Here is a 16,852-nt window from a genome sequence, read left to right on the forward strand (position 1 = left end):
ATATCTTTTACGGCTACAACTATATACGAGACAATTATCAAGATTACGTTGGCTCACCTTCGAAAACTCTGTCCTTTCCCGCTAAATCTGCTGCCGCATATACATATCATGATTTGCAATTACTAATTTTTTAAATCGACTCCCTTAATATATTTCTTTAACGTTACATCGTAATTGCCAGAAATGCCCACTGACAACACTATTTTCTTTTACACTGTTTGGCATCAGCTTTGCCAATTACGTGATAATTTTAGAAAATTTTCGATAACGTATGAATGCGTCATTGAAAACTATTTATTTCTGAATATATATTTTCGTATCGTGCGAAACGTATCGTAACGAGCAATACAAAATTATCAAGAATTATTTAATCAATGTAATCGTAACCTATGCAGTTTATCGTTCGTTCAGCGATAAATATAAAAATGTATCCCTACATTTACTACATTCGTCATCGATGTCACATAAAAATTTTATTTCGAGAATTGGTATATCAGCATCAAAAGTCAGTGTACAATACGTTACATATTCTCGTAATGTTTCAGGAAGAAACAGTAATGATCTGGAACGACGAACGTCTAATATACGATTGATAGTAATAGAAATGATACAAGTTTGAGCATACCAGTTTATGGGTTATTCCATTACATTTCAGAGATATGTATGATCGCCTCTTAAACAAAGAGAAAATTGATACAGGTCTTGCATATAAAAGAGGAAGCTAACACTAAATGCTACAATTGTACCGCGAAAAACTTGCACGATACAATCGGTGAACGTGAATTCGAGACTTAATTATAAATTACTATGTTGCGCTGTACTCGTTTTGTAACAAAAATCGATGTCTGCGACACTACGACATATGTGCAATAAACTTTGATTATACAAGTTTTGATTTCCAGATTAATGTTATAAAGTTTTACTCGTCATTTTTCATAGCTTAATCGACTGTCATCATCCTTTAAAAATCTACGAACGTCGATAGAAACCCTATTTCCCGAATTTATAATTAAATAGAAGTACTTTTAACGAAATATTATTTTTGTTTGTAAACTTTGTAAACAAAATAAATCGTTTATTGCATCACATGTTATTATTATATCTATTCTATCGATTAAAATAGTATATCGGTGTGTCCTATAAATACGAATGATAATTTATATAATTGGAAGTTACCAAACAAACAATAATTTGTCATTTATGACACATCGTGATTTATCGTGCACATCACCGATACGATCACCATTTTTGAAATAACATTGTACAACAACATCGTGAATATTGTTTGATAATCATATTTAAAAAATGTGATCCAAAAGATGAAATAATCATTTCTAATCATTTTTTCGTGTAGGTATTGTTCCAAGAGCTGAATTTTGTTAAAAGTATTATTTATAATTATAAGCCCAACATAATCTAGATTTATATCTATCTTATAGCTAGTTTTTGAACTTTATCGAGGGTGGATTTTATGCGTTCGAACGTCTCAGAATAAAGAGACACGAACGCCGAAGGAAATTATATGGTCTTGTAACGTTCACCGGCACACACCGTAAAAACACATATCTTCCGAGTAATTCGGTATTAAAAATCTAACTATGTTTGAGTATTATTTGGATCCAAGGATGCATATGCGATTAATAAAAAGTTACATCTAGTCGATCCGTGATTTTCAACGTGACGTCGCCATCATTTCCAAAGTTATATGTACTTTTTGTTATCGTTTACAGTACATTAATTAAATATCTAATAAATATAATAACCATGGTTTACAATGTTTAAACGTTAACTAATTACATGCATACATAAATATAATTACTTCCTACGCTACGCGACGATATCCTACATACACATTTCTATGTACAATTGTTGTAGTACTTTTTTATTTTTCTTATTTTAATAAAATTTCTGCTGTAACACGTATATAACAAAATATTTTCGTCAAAACTTTCATATTTAACAAATAAAACTCTAAAACATTGTTCGTTAAGAACACTTATTTAAAATAGCGAAATTTTTTCTAGTATAAATCTCACAAATTCTAACAATTCCAAATTAATTTTTCTCATATCAGGTAAGCGACACTTGCTAAGTGTATATGCGTTAATAAATATTTCAAATAGATTAAATTTCAGTCAAATTTTTAAGCGTAGATTACAATGAATCGATCATCTGTTAAAAAGGAAAACTTTTAGTAATACGAAATACATGACGGTTTTAGGAAAATGTATGTTACACTGGAATTTCCCAGATGTTATTTCAATGCAAAAAATCGTACTCTTATGACTAGAGTTATAATGTTTAGTATCAACATAATTAAATAATATTGTTCCTTAACTCTTTTTCAATTACGGTAAATTATTAATTACTCGCGAGCAATCGTGAATTTTCCTCCTTTTTGGCATCATTATCGGTGATTTCTTCGTTAACAAAATGTATTCACAATATAACTAATAAATATATATATGTATTTATTTATTTATCCAATTTCATAAGGAAAATACTTGTTTTTCTGGAATTGAGCTCTGTTTAATCCTTGAACATTAAAGAAATCTCGATAAATGATAATTCCATAATATTTTCATCAATTGAAATTTAGCGTCTACGAAAAGAGTTAAAAGGAATCAAGTAAGTTTGTTACACTAAATGAATAGTAATTCGTAACGTTGAGTCCGTTTCTCTTAACCTGATATTTTCTTGTCTGTTACGATAAAACCGCGACGTTAGCATTAGGAACTAGATTGAAGTTTAATTAAAAATCAAACTCCTTCGAAAGTGTACGCACGTCTTGACAGCATCTATGATACATGGATAATAAACTAAATTTGTAATAATTTTAGTTTAAAAGTATTCAAATATTCCCGATTGTTTTTGTAAAATGTAATGAGAACTGGTGATCTAAAGCAAAAGATACCTTCGCCGTTAGTTACAAGAATTATTTAACAAATTTCCCATTTGCATTCGATTCCACCGCGTATGAAAATGTTTTTTTTTTTTTTAAATAATTTTGCGATGAAATTTCTGAAGCGAAACGACGACAGGTGAACTCTTTTTACTCGTACGATCTCTGTCGGAATAAACTGCTGATCTCCTCGATCGTCTTGTTTTTCGTTTCGGGTACTTTCTTGTAAATGAAGCAGATGAAAAATGCTTGAAGAGCGGCGAAAATAATGAATACGTAAGCACCCAGTGCCTCTTGCAATGGTAGAAATCCTATACTGACGATGAAATTGGCTGTCCAATTGACCGCGATAGCGACAGACGTTGCCGCGGGTCTCGCGGACTGATTGAACAATTCGGAAACCAAAAACCAGGGAATACTTCCTGGACCAGTCGCGAATAGAGCCACGAACATGACCACCAATAGGATCGAGAAGTAGGCTGCTGCGCTGGACGAAGCCTGTAACAAAAACAGACGCGATAAGTTCACATGATACGATCGTACCATCGATAGAAGTTACGGAATACTTACAGCGAAGGCAAGGCAGATCGTGAGTAAGACGGTGGCGACAAACAAACCGGAGAATCCAACTAAGAGCAACTGTTTCCTTCCAGCCTTCTCGACGAGTATCAAAGAAACAAAGGTCATAAGAACGTTCACCGTTCCGACGATCATCGTCGCGATTTGAGCCGCGAATTTATCCAACTGCGCCATCATGAAGATCTTGGTCGAGAAGAACATAACGGCATTAATACCGGATAGTTGTTGCGCGAACATCACCATGAGCGCGATTATCAATGGAATCCTAAGAGTAGAATTCACGAATAATTCTTTCAGCGTAACCTTTGGCACAAGTTTCATCGACTCGTATTCCGCCCTCATTTGTTCCATCTCGTCGTGAACTTCGATCGTGCCGCGCAGCCAAGTCAAACCTTTAACAACAAACAATAACAATAATAGAATAGACGATTTGGTCACTCGAGTCAACCAGTTGGGGTAGGGCAACGAATGACAACATAGCTTCGCGATACAAAATGCCAATTACATACTGCCCGGGCTTCTCGAGATTTACGTAGTCCGTCAAGGTCGCACAAGAAGTAATTAACAAATGATTCATAACATACCTCTCTGAGCTTCCATATCCTTTCCTTTGGTGACCAATAAATACTTTGGACTCTCGGGGCATAATGGAAGCGTGGCTACTTGGAAAATGGCAGGAACGATCGTCAGACATAAAAGAAGCGGCCAATATTCGTCTGTGCCCAACATTTGCTCCAATCCAAGAACCTGCGATACCAGAATGGACATGGTGATAACCAATTGGTAGACCGTACCAACAGCTCCTCGGAGGTGAATGGGTGATATTTCAGCCAAGTACATCGGTGCTAAACCAGCATTCAATCCAGCGTTGATACCGATTATAAATCTTCCGATAACTATCATTTCGTAGCTTCTGGCTGCCTTCGCGGAACCCTCGAAGATGACCGTGAGAAGGACCAGGATGTTGTTTAGTAACAGACCACCCTTTCGACCGAAACGATCGGCCACCCAACCCACCAGAGAACCGCCGATCATACCACCCACGCAGAATATTGATACTGCTATCGCCCATATTATCGTCACTTCGGATTGTTGCGTCGGACGACCGGTTCGATTTTCTTTCAGTTCGCTGATCCAGTTCTCGATAAGCTACAACACACCGCGAGAACCGAATTGTACGAAATTTTTCAATTGGACCAATCGTAAGTTGCGAGAAGAAGAAGATGGATAGTTTCGTACGCGAATATTAATCATTCTACGATTCTTTGTCACTTCATTGGCAAAGTAAAGAAGGCGAATAAGTGACTTCCGCGCGATTCAAACGGCGCTTAAACGCTCGTGTACGTATTGAATAGTCTGTTCGTTACTTCAAAGAAATAAACGGAAGCTATTTTTCGAACAAAACGACAGTCTAAATGGAATGAATAAATTCTATACGAAAATCAGAGACAACAATCGACAATGAAGAGTCCCTAGCGTTCGAATGCTTTTCATCTTTTGGGACTTGGAATTTTTATCGAATACACGACGTTACAAAGCCAGTCAAGAGATGCGTAAAACGTTGAAAAAAGTATTCCGTTAATTCGTGCACGTGAATTACAGAAACTGATTCTTCGCTGCACTTATGTACGTATATCGTGTCTAATACGCATCGGTCAATAATCGAGGTAACGACCGAACGCGTTCGTAATTAAGTAGGCATGCATAGATCGCGAAAAGTTTGAGAAAAGTGCTGACAGCGCGTCTCGAGAAATACCTGCTGAGGAGCATTAACGACACCGGTATTGTACCCATGCTGAAACGATGATCCAAGCGCAGCAGCCGCGATGGCAAACGCTAACCGTCCGTTTAGACCCTGCAACAAAAATAATCGATTGTTAATCGTACCGAGTAGTGACAATCAAACGTATATTATCGTAAGAGTTATCGACTCTTCGAACATGGAATAAGATTTCTCTTCCCTTCCCTTGCTTTCGAAGCCAATATTTCGCGAAAACGTTAGGAAGACTTATCCTTTAACGCGTAGCTACATCGTACCAAACACCTGTATTGCGCTTACCGATATCTTAAAGCAAGGTAGCTCGCACACGATCGTTTTTAGCGTCATTGAAAAATCCCAACAGATTCACCGAGCCGAATAGAATCCCAGCTACCGACTGACTACCGAATGCTCGCACGTAGACGTTTATGCAAAATATCAGACTTTGGTGTTTTGAAACACGTGTCAAAGCTACTCCGCGGGTCGGTACTCTCGCCACGCATTTTTATACCGCTCCCTGCCCTCGGCACACAAGCGTGTTGGACAACCGATACAACACTCGTACATCAGCGAGCAGAATAGCAGGCAGTCTCAACTTACATACTTACAAAGGCTTACTAACCAGTGTCTCTCAAATCATTCCTCTCTCCATATTATACTATACCATACTATATTATACTATACTATACTATACCATACTATACTATACTATACCATACTATACTATACTATACTATACTATACTATGCTATACACTGTACACTTGTCAGCAAATGTAAATGAATCGAAGCCACATCGCGACGAGCGTTATCGTTACAATCTACCTGCTATTCCAATTCAAGCCTGTGAAAATTTCGTGACGCATCGTCCATTTATTTTGTCGAAAATTAATATCCTGTCGTAAGAACGCACGCGGAGAACATCTGCGAGACCTCTAATAAAACTTTGAATGTCACGCAATATTTTACTTTTCATGAATATGCATATTACGAAACGTATCGAAAACAACTCTCGTTTTCACGTGGGAGCAACGCCACAACTGGCTTCCGCCGCTTCGCTCGAGACGGATCTTTAACCGATTTACTGCTGTTCGGAATCTAGCCAAAATTCTATCGCGAAGAGTGCAGAAATGTAGAATCGAAAACGTCGGGGAACTTTTTGCAACAGCGGGAATAAAAAGTTACGACCAGCGTGTTTTGCTAGTAAAATGAAATTCAAGTCTTTCGCATACTCGTATAAAAACATCTTTACGAATCGTTGCACGTGTCACGCCTTGGACTTGATCACGCTTCCATTTTTTAATAGTACGCGAAGCATCGATCTCCACTTTATAAATAGATCTTTTTCCCCCGAGTACTTCTCCGTTACGTTTAATACGATTAAGAAGAATTTTAGGTACTCTAAACGTTCGAGTTCTTTCGAGTTCTTCTTTGATATTATTTTCGCTACGGAAAATCTTTCAATTAGTATCGAATATCACAGGAAATGTACTTAAGACTAATACAAGAATAAACTTTCCCGTTATCGTTTCTCGTTACAATACCGATTACCAACATCATCGTCACCGATCTCTGATTCATTAAATACTTTATCGCGATTAAAATATCGCCAAAGTACTCTGATTCAACAAAATCCATTCGACGAAGCTTAATGTCAAGAAAATGACACCACCGGTCACGAAAACGTAAGAAATTGCTTCGTAAGCATGTGGCGTGCGATACCGTAATCGGGCGGAATATCATTCAGGTGCAAATGCGAAACTATTTTCCTTTAAAAGCACAGTTAATATGTTAAAGTAACAAGAGTAACAACAACGGTGGTAATAACAAAATTTTCTCCCGCCGTGTGACGTCAAAATGGTAATTCCGAGAGAAGCTCATTACGACTCGTGAAACAGCAGCAATTTCCCACTCCTGGAACATTTGGTTGCGATTGGTCGCGACAGAGGTGTGTTCGATCGCGAGCAACTCCGATTGGTTCGCGACGCCGAGCCTCTCCTAACGAGCCTCGTGGCAACTTTAGGTGTCCTAATTATAGCATCGATACCACATGAACGTAAAGATTTTGGTCAAAGTTTCTGTTCGAAATAATCTGTATCGATTGATTTACGACAATTTCGTAATGTTTACTTGCAATTCCAACTACGAGGATTTTCGTAAAATAACGATTAGACGTAGCGAATTTCAATTTTCTACCCAGTACCTCTAACTTTTCCTAATAAAATTCTTCATTTTCTTATGTCTACGTGCATCCAATTGATTTCTGTTTATGCATATCTCGTACACACAATATTAAAAGTATCGCGTATTTGCATTATTTATTATCTCCTGACATCCCTCGTACGATACGAAGAATATAAATTACTGGCCGCATTCGATACCATGAATATGCATTACAAAGTACAAATGCAGTTCACAAATCGGATGTTAGCACTTTAATTGAAACAAGTAAGGATCAAGTAAGTTACGTTAACTTGCAGCCAGCTTGACGTTTATCGACGAAATAATTCCTTTCGTTTTTCGATTATTTTCAGCAATCTTCTTAACGGTATGTTTTCATAACAGTGAAGCTTATGAAAAAAACACGAAACGCTATCGATGTACATGCATAAGTATACGAATACTTTTGTTACGTTAATCCACGATACTCTAATTATTGTAGCGCGGTAAACAAATAAGCATAATCTGTCGAAATCGCGTATCGTTTGACTGACACAACCTTGGACAAACATAGCGATGTAACATAGTTTCAGGTTAATGTCATCTTCCGCGTACTTTCCTTTCACTTCGAACGACGGTAAGGAATTTCACTAGCAACGGTTTGCGAAACGATGACAAACATAAAACTGCAACACCTTTCACTCGCATCGCGATCTTCGTCGTCGTTTTAACAAATCCTCCGTTAAAGTGTTCGCGAAGTGAAACGTCATTCCTTCGATCGCTAATGAAAGCGTAATTGCCAGAAATTTCGGAGAATCGATCAGCCGGCGAATACAAAGTTTTCCGTGATTGAGAAATTCACGACGATTAGCTTTCGAACGTTAACGATGTTCGCACGCTACTCGCAGTCGCAAAAAATAAATAGAAGAACCGACTTCAAAGAAAAATTCTTTATTCTCTTACATGAAGTTAGGCAGAAACGATCGACGCTTTCGAGTACGGAGAAGTAGCAATAGTCGCTTGTAAACTACAATTGAAAAATGATCTAGCATCGATTCGATGGAGAGAGACCGATCAGAATCGGATTCATGTATTATATAGAAAAATGTTTACCTGTAACCAGTCCATGGCCGATCGGTAACGTTTCGTTCGAGTTTAACAGGTCACTTGTTCGAAGAACGTTTCGTATCACTTTCGAGTTCAAACGAAAAAGAATCGAGAAAAAGAAGAGACCAACGATCGGAATTGTTCCGTGTCACGGTCGCGTTTGTAAGCTACTGAGACAACATTCGTGCAAGCGGGACGGAACCGATTTTCAAAACCAGTCGTATATCCCTCTCCTCTCTGCCTACTCCGCGCTACTCGCTCCAGTTTGCTAGGCTCTTCGACGAATCTCATTGGTCGACAGAAGATACCGACCTACACCTCTCACCAATCCTGCATTTCTCTCGACAAAACTCAAGAAAAGGAATTCACGTAAAGGACCGTTCATCTAGAATTATGTCAGCACTATTCGTCTACCTGCCTTTCGATTACGTTATATTTCTCTTCGTCCCTTTTTTTTTTATTTTTTTTTTTATCCCGAAAGGTATATTTTCACACGCACACAACTTTCTGATTGACCCGCCGTTTACGATACAAGGTAACTAAAATCTAACGATATTTACACCGAAAACTAAGTACGTAAAATATGCGACACGCATCGTATCGACGTATCTCGATTTCCTTATCCTTATCCTTCTGCTTGTCTTACGGAGTATTTATCCACTTCTCGATTTCATCGATCTCAAACCGAAGTTTCGCTACACGAGTTTATATTTCAACCGCCACACATTAAGAGGATACGTTTGGTGAGGTCACTTAGAATAATACGTTTCGAATTTCAATGTGCAACACCTACTGTTTTCTAACGCGGTTCATCGAAGGAATGTTTAATCCAACGTTCGCACGCTGCAAGCGAAGTAGTTTACGCGTCCTTCGTTCGATTTAAAATCACGTAGTCGCGCTCGGAGAAAGCTGTGTCGGAAATTTCACCTGGTAGTGGTAGCAACGAACTTGATGTCATTTAAAAATAAGAGAAAATACGGAACGCCTGCGTTCTAAGACGCAGAGATAAAAAATGTTGTAGCTTCCAGAGAATCAAATTGTTTATAAATATATCGATCGATCGATTGCTCTGAACCCGTTTCTTTAACATTACGAGCTGGTCCCGCCTCGAATGAGGATACAAAACCGGACGTAGCCTGTTAGTGACGGTACTCAGGTCGCGTGCACTAATTTTACAATTAAGAATATTGAAGTAGAGTGCTTGTCGCTTGTAAAGGACGCATTATCTTATTCCTCGGGATCGTAGTTAGAGTAACCGATACTCAGGCTATACGATTAATGGTTACGGAGTTGCAGTTTGAAACGAGATCAAAAAATATGCTTAAAATTAAGAAGCGTGATATATCTTAGCGGCAGGAAGTTTTCAATATAATTCGAACACAATCGAACGATTTTTTTTTTTTTTTGAAACCGCAACCGAATTTAAATTTCGATGAAATAACAGGATACGGGTAAAACGAAAAATGCGTTGCGGAGAGGATACAGCAGCGATATTTTTATCGCCAGACTTTCGACATCACTAAAACGTGAACTTTACACAAGATTAGATTTCTTTCGCTTCGTACAGGCTCGGAGTTTCGGATACGCTCGTTACACGAATATGAGAGAACAACGGTTCAAATATAATTGCGATGATCGTATTTAATAAATAAAATGTAAAAGTGATAGAAAACGCTATACTAACCCGCTGCTTATCCTCCGTAATAGACTGCGTGCGAAAAATTAAACGATTAAAGAGCCAAGGTAAATATAAATCTGATTCGACGATATTCGTAAATATATTTCGAAAATATTTCGTTACCTTATCCCCCACGGGTGGAGCAGTTGGAGTTGCGATCTGTTCTTCAATTTCATTCTTTGTCTAAAGTAAAATTGTTAGTCAGGCATTTGAGACACAAGTAGATTTCGTTAATTTCTTTATCGTACGATACCTGGTTTATTTCTGTTGCCATGGTAAGGCTGCTTGAAAGAAATCATGAATTACGTATGCTTTCCTCGTTATCGTATCGTGATGTTTAATGTCGCTTTAATGGTGAAACAGCGGAGCAAAGTCTGGTCCTAAGATGAAATTACATCTACAGATTTCAAGTTATTTTGTGACGCTGAAGACTGACTACTTTGCGTCAAGCGAAAGGAACAGAGAGAGAGACAAACAATAATTCATTCTTCCGAAATGAAACGAATTTTTATTTCTCGATTCTGGTATCTTTTTAATTCTCTGACAAAAAGGTAACTACATCGCTTTACGCTAGACAAAATTCAAATCGATTTATGTATACTATATCACAATTATATGCAGAAATTTATATTGCCGTGACGACAATTAAAAAGGTCACCGAGAGGTTACTCGCGAGACAACGAGTTCTCTGATTTCGCATGTATAGAAATTGTATATAAACAATCTCCGTCTCAATCGATATAAAGAAAATAATATCCTTCAGAGAGGTCATAACCCTCGATAATTAAATGTGTCGTTGCGAACTGAAAAGATAAGATAAATTATTAACGAAGCGATAATTAATAGCCTCGTTTGCTCTTTTCTCTTTTTCTTTGAAACATTCGATGGAATTCTTAAAAAAGTCTTAGTCTTGCTACGATGGAAAATTAATTGATAAATATACTACATAAATATTCGAATAATCTCTCTATCGGCCCTGACTCTAACCGCTCTAATAATCGTCTATGTTTACCTCTTCTGACTATTGACTCCATCAGCTGTTTTATGTTAATACCACGACGCGAATCGTGTGTTCTCGATTGCGATAACAGTTCAAATCGACATTCGCGTGAAACGTGTAATTTATTTGACGAATCTTACGACCAGAAGAAGCTACCGACTCGCCGTGTCAATGAAAAGCATTAGACAAGCGAAGAAGCAAAGTACTTACCGTCGATGACGTAGCCGAAGGAAACGTGGGCTCGACTATTCCAAGAGTTCGCCGTTCGATCCTCGTGTCCTTCTTATACCCGATACCTTCTGGGTAAACGAACACCCGGTCGAGAACTCGCTGTATTTTCGAGCGCAAGCGCGAAAATTTGCCGGCCCTTACATTACACCTTTCATTGCAATCCTGTATCTACGATTACTTCATCTCGAGGATACCGCGAATCAATTTTCGATGCGCGCAACGAATGACGATGCAGCTGACGAAACGAACTCACTTAACCACTGTTCCCGACTTTCATTTACTTCCAGTTGTCAAAAATACAACACATCTCTCCAACCGATTCACTGCTATTTCACTGAAAACTTATTAAAATCGTTTTTGTACGTTCGATTAATTATTTTCTTTTAAGCGAACGTTTAATACGTTACGCTACGAACATCCAAGTTTCGTTTAAATGTTTAATTTAACGTTTGTACGTTACGTATCAAGAAGCACGGACCTTTACACATTGACGTACAACTTTTTTTTATTCCTCGAAAAGTACTTAACCCCAAATGTTATCCATTCCAAATATTGTGTAATATTCTCTTACATTTATGGCGATTCTAAGGTCATACCCATGCTCATGGTTCTCGAATTTCACAAGATCAAAGTTTTACGTAATACATTTCCTAAAGATATTCCTTTTACTGGAATCGATTTAGACACGAGAGCTCTTGTACGCAATCACGAAATTTTTTTCTACGTTTCTACTCGGTGTTACGACATTTCGCGAGATGCTTATACATTTTTTGCTTACATCGCGACAGTGCCAAATAATTGAGAAATAATAAACTTATCCGCGTAAGGTACGAGGCATACTGGCTTCTAGTTTTAACTCTTTTTGTCGAGCCTGCGCCTCCACAGATTCTTATTTGGGACAACCTTTACCAGTAGATCGATATCGTATGAACTTACACGTACCGACTCCCGCGCATTTTTCGGTCGAAAACAAAACAAAGCTAGAACTGTATACACGCCGCGCCGTGGTGTTCTAACCTCTTTTCAAACGTACAAATAAATAACTGAGATCGCCGGGAAACTCAGCCGAGAATTTAGCTCGACTGTTCCGTTGTTCGGTCTATTTAGATAAAATACCCGGAAAGACACTCGAACGATTACTAAAACGCCCTAGCTATCTTATCTAAAGTAGGAACGGATACCGTTCTAACGCGAACACCGGCCGATGGCTTTACGTACGCTCGATGCAACCTATCCTATGCGACGTCATTGCACGATAGATGGCGAGCCCCCAACAATCATTCCGTCTCTCTTTCTCTACGTCCATTACTGCATACTTCTCTTTTAATGTTACAAGTTAAACACTATGAGTGCGCATAATCCATTACCGCTACAACTACTTGATTGAACCGCGAGAAATAAAGATTATGATATATATATTTTTTGTCTATCTGATACCGATTTTCCGTTAGATTCTTTCGTGCATCATTCATTCGAGAGCTTACGCAATTTGATTACGATTCAAACAAAAAAATATGTATCGATCGTTAAGAAATATTTTCGTATCGATACATTATCTTCGCGAAGCGAATGCATGTAAGGAATTCAAAGTCATTTCTTTTAGCATGTTGATGTAAAACAATTATTTGCAATTCAAATTGCGTTTCATTACTTTAAACCAGTGGCATTCAAGGAATCTGAAGTTTAATAATATTCAACCCTGAACTATAATCTATGAACGCGTACCGTGATAATAAAGTCAAATATATAAATGAAATATACATAAATGCCAAGGGAGAAGCAAAACAACCAACGTTTGAATCAGTTTCGATTAAATTTAAGAAATCGCGTTAGAACGCATCATTTATTGCTGGCGTATCATTGTATCGTAATTAATTCTTGCGAATTAATAGCAGAGAATAATTAATAGCTTGTAAATGAACGACATTTTTTAGTCGTTACAGCGAATTAAAGATTTATATAACCTGTAATCTTAATCCAGTGCAATAGTAAGGATAATGACGATGCGTTCGTGTCTACTTAATACTTGGACAAATAAAACCACGATAGTAAAGTAACTTTCTTACGAACTAAGTATATTTGCCCAAGAATGTGTACATGCAATACTTTAGCTTTATTCTATCGTAATTTCAATGTACGATTGCGTCAGACAACATTAAAACCTCGATGAACAGAAGAACACCGACAGCTGACGTGCCTTATGCACACCCACTGAATCGACCAATCGCGTGCTAGGCTACCAAGTGTTCTCAAATACATACTTGCGTACACATTATCTAACAAGTGTTATAGAAAAAAGGGAGTATTTGTAGCAAAACGAATAATATTCAAAATTAAATAAAGAACTAACGTGTATTCGAGATGAAAAACCATCGCAACGACGATAAATCTGATTAATTTGATCGCGCGAATACGGTATGAGAAGCACTGTTTGGGTCAATAAGACTGTCCTCAACCTTGTATACAAGTACGCGTGTACTTACGTCGATCTGAGAGTCGAACGAAAGGGAAAATCCACCTGTTGACGATCACGCGAGATGTTAAATTCTCTGATCTAACCTATAATTATTATAATTTAAATAAATTTTTAATCATGAAAATACTTTATACGAACGCTATTATTTACTCGAACAATGTGTATTTCAAATTGTTACTATATGTATAATATCTGCTTCGACGACATATGAATATTCTATTCGAAATGTGGACGTCACTCATTGTCATCATCGGAATTGATTACCGCCTATTTCAGATTTGACGCTGTATTTTTAATGTTCGTATACCGAAAGGCAAACGTCAAGAAAGGTATTTTACGATAAAGGTATTTTACGATAAAGGTATAATGTACATACATATGTACATACGCACGCATGCCGCGATTTTTCTCTAGTTAAAATACAATTTTAATATTACATTCACGTATTTCGAAATGTGTAATCGTACGGCACTGGTACCGTATACAGTCTATTTTGCAAGCGATAAGTATCGTTTAATTATCCGATAGGTACTAAGGGCATATTAATTGAATGCTTAGAATTCTATTAACTAGGGTCAAATGCGTATCTACGTGCAGTAGTTGAGAACACGTCTTGCGTCATTCGAAGAAACTACAGATCATCCGATTAAGAAAACATTACCGAAGACAACGATATTCACTGTAAACTCCGACGAATCGAACAGTGATCCATGATAGGCAAGGTCATAAATTACCACTCGAAGGAAATCCGCCAATGTTTCACGTTTAATTATTCCTACAAATCCTACATTCTATAAATCCAGTTATTGGATAAAACGTTTTTCACACTCGGTTTTTGTAGACAGCAGTTATATTTGTTAATTCGATCATATTATAAAAATACACACGTACAAACTAGCACTGTTTGTGGTATACTACTTTTCGATATATTTATTGTTGTACTACGTTGCACCGGTACTTGTTGAATATGCGTCATGTGTCTGCAGCTAACTTTGGATATAACATAGTTTCGACAATTTTCTAAAAATAAATTATTTTCTATTTTCCTATCATATTTGTTTCTCTCGAATCTCTCGTCGATTCGATGTAATCGTTTCACTTTCCGATTATACAGTTCGTTATCTAGTAATGCTTCAAGTACCGTTTGTAGTACGCCTGTTTCGAAGATTATGTCAAAATTTTGCGATATAACTAATTAAATATTGTATTGTACGTTTACGTCCATTCGCATCTCCTAATAAACAAGTTGCGTTTAGAATAGAGGTTATTAAACGTGTTACGAGGATTGAAAAAACAATTCCGTGAGAAAGCGCGTTTAGATACTTGGATAGAAATCGATCGAGTGACGCAGGAAAACACGATGCACTTACTTTTCGAGCTGAAACGGGTATAGTAGTTTCTCTAGTATAAATTGGGACATCCAGATCACTGACACTGCTACTGATACTGGGTGCTCTGGAATCGGATCGACCACTGAGAGGGACAGAAAGATGCGTTGGCCTGAGTGGATGAGATTCCGTGATGAAACCCTCTCCAAAGTCCTCGTCATCTCGATCCATCTGTTACGGTAACATCAAAACACAATAAACTCCTTTCTTCGTTAACGGAATTATACGCTCGGTATTAGAAATTAAAGCGAAATAGAGATTTGATGCAAATCGTACGTGCTTACATACATAGAAACAATGAAAGTTCAGATATTACATTTTTTATGTGAACTCTGAATGATATGCTCAACGACAACGATAACAATTGTCAATTGCGCGTCGTAGATATCGCATGTAAAATTAGCACGAGAATGTGACAATAGTACGCTTTCCCTATCAATTATTTGGCAGACGATCAAGGCTAGTAACTCGATGACACACTCCCCGCTCTCATCAAAAACTTCATCTTACGATCATTCAAGAAAATTGACAGAAAACAGACTGCCGTTTGTTTCGCCTCCATTACGAATATTAACCCGATTATAATGTAGGTAGGTGTGTATCGCGTATCTTATTGCGAAAACAAATCGACGAATGAAATTTTACTTAAAATCGAAGTCAACCGAATTGGATGTTTAATTTTTAATTTGAAATTACAAACTAACTTCCATGAAACAATTCTTGCATTAAAATCATACTATGCCATAGTATGTCCGATTGAATTGTCATTCGAAAATTTTTCTGGGAAAGCTAAAAGAAAAAATATTCTTCTTATCCAAATTTGTTCCATTTATCGTTAGTATGAAATATCGGTTGACTCGTGCCAATAATACCAACCGCGAATAATCAGGACACGTTCCATTGACGTCAACGAGGGGCCTAAAAGTTACTATAAAAAAGCATGACTTTTTTGTTAATTACCTCGTGGTCAGGCGAAGTAGAAGCGTTAGAAAGAAGAAAGAGAAGAGTTCGGTAACGGGCGTTATCTTAATAAGGGAATCCGCACCAAGTTGGGCCGGCCGATTGCGAAAGAAGACTTGTCGAACGTATTACCGTTATGTTCGTATGATGAAAACACGAGATTACAAGAGGAAAGAAAAAAAAATCCAAGATCGAAAAACACCCGTACAGCCGAGGTGTGCTCTTGAGACTGAGCTAGAGGACGCATCTCGTCGCGACGTCGCCGTTGTCGTCGCCGTCGGCAAGACGTAGCCGTCGGCCTCCGGCTGGATTTAATTTTAACGCGTACGTCGTTAGACGAGCCTCCGAGTTTCCTCTAACAACGAACACAAATACGTTAATGCAACCACCCTTCTCCCTCCGTTCGACTTCTTCTCTCTAGTATGTGTCCGTACCAATTGATTCCTGCTAAACTTCGCAATTGATTTCACTTAACCCGACGATGCATCCTACCGGCAACTTATAACGATCGGACTAGTAACGATTGAAATATCATTCAAACGCATTCGAAATTTACTTGTACTTTTTTTTATTTACACTTGCCGAAATCGTTCGTGTTCGGAACTACTTATGA

The 16,852-nt window shown here is 37.7% G+C and overlaps 1 protein-coding gene across 8 annotated transcripts; it reads right to left on the bottom strand.

Moving 5' to 3' along the window:
* Nucleotides 1-454: 454 nt before the first annotated feature.
* Nucleotides 455-16,649, bottom strand: LOC128884928 (solute carrier family 2, facilitated glucose transporter member 1-like). Of its 8 annotated transcripts, XM_054138628.1 has the most exons (9): nt 11,894-12,635; nt 11,395-11,749; nt 10,438-10,465; nt 10,308-10,367; nt 10,191-10,214; nt 5,238-5,336; nt 4,066-4,630; nt 3,473-3,873; nt 455-3,400 (listed from the first exon to the last, which is right to left on the bottom strand). In XM_054138628.1, the coding sequence occupies exons 3-9, from the start codon at nt 10,456-10,458 to the stop codon at nt 3,053-3,055; spliced, it is 1,518 nt and encodes a 505-aa protein (XP_053994603.1). In that variant the 5' UTR covers nt 10,459-10,465; nt 11,395-11,749; nt 11,894-12,635; the 3' UTR covers nt 455-3,052. The 8 variants fall into 8 exon arrangements, with proteins under 8 accessions (XP_053994603.1, XP_053994604.1, XP_053994601.1 ...); XM_054138629.1 differs by lacking the exon at nt 10,191-10,214 and having other exon boundaries at nt 11,894-12,634; XM_054138626.1 differs by lacking the exons at nt 10,191-10,214; nt 10,308-10,367; nt 10,438-10,465; nt 11,395-11,749; nt 11,894-12,635 and adding exons at nt 15,262-15,450; nt 16,448-16,649.
* Nucleotides 16,650-16,852: the final 203 nt, after the last annotated feature.

Source organism: Hylaeus volcanicus, chromosome 2, assembly GCF_026283585.1.
Source record: "Hylaeus volcanicus isolate JK05 chromosome 2, UHH_iyHylVolc1.0_haploid, whole genome shotgun sequence".
Lineage (NCBI taxonomy): Eukaryota > Metazoa > Arthropoda > Insecta > Hymenoptera > Colletidae > Hylaeus > Hylaeus volcanicus.

Excerpts from the sequence above, each read along its gene's own strand:
- LOC128884928 (XM_054138625.1), bottom strand. The coding sequence starts at position 16,486 with ATGCGTCCTCTAGCTCAGTCTCAAGAGCACACCTCGGCTGTACGGGTG. Across the intron at positions 5,337-15,261 it reads TACCCGTTTCAGCTCGAAAA|GGTCTAAACGGACGGTTAGC; the intron begins GTAAGTGCATCG and ends TTTTTGTTGCAG. Across the intron at positions 4,631-5,237 it reads TCGTTAATGCTCCTCAGCAG|CTTATCGAGAACTGGATCAG; the intron begins GTATTTCTCGAG and ends GGTGTGTTGTAG.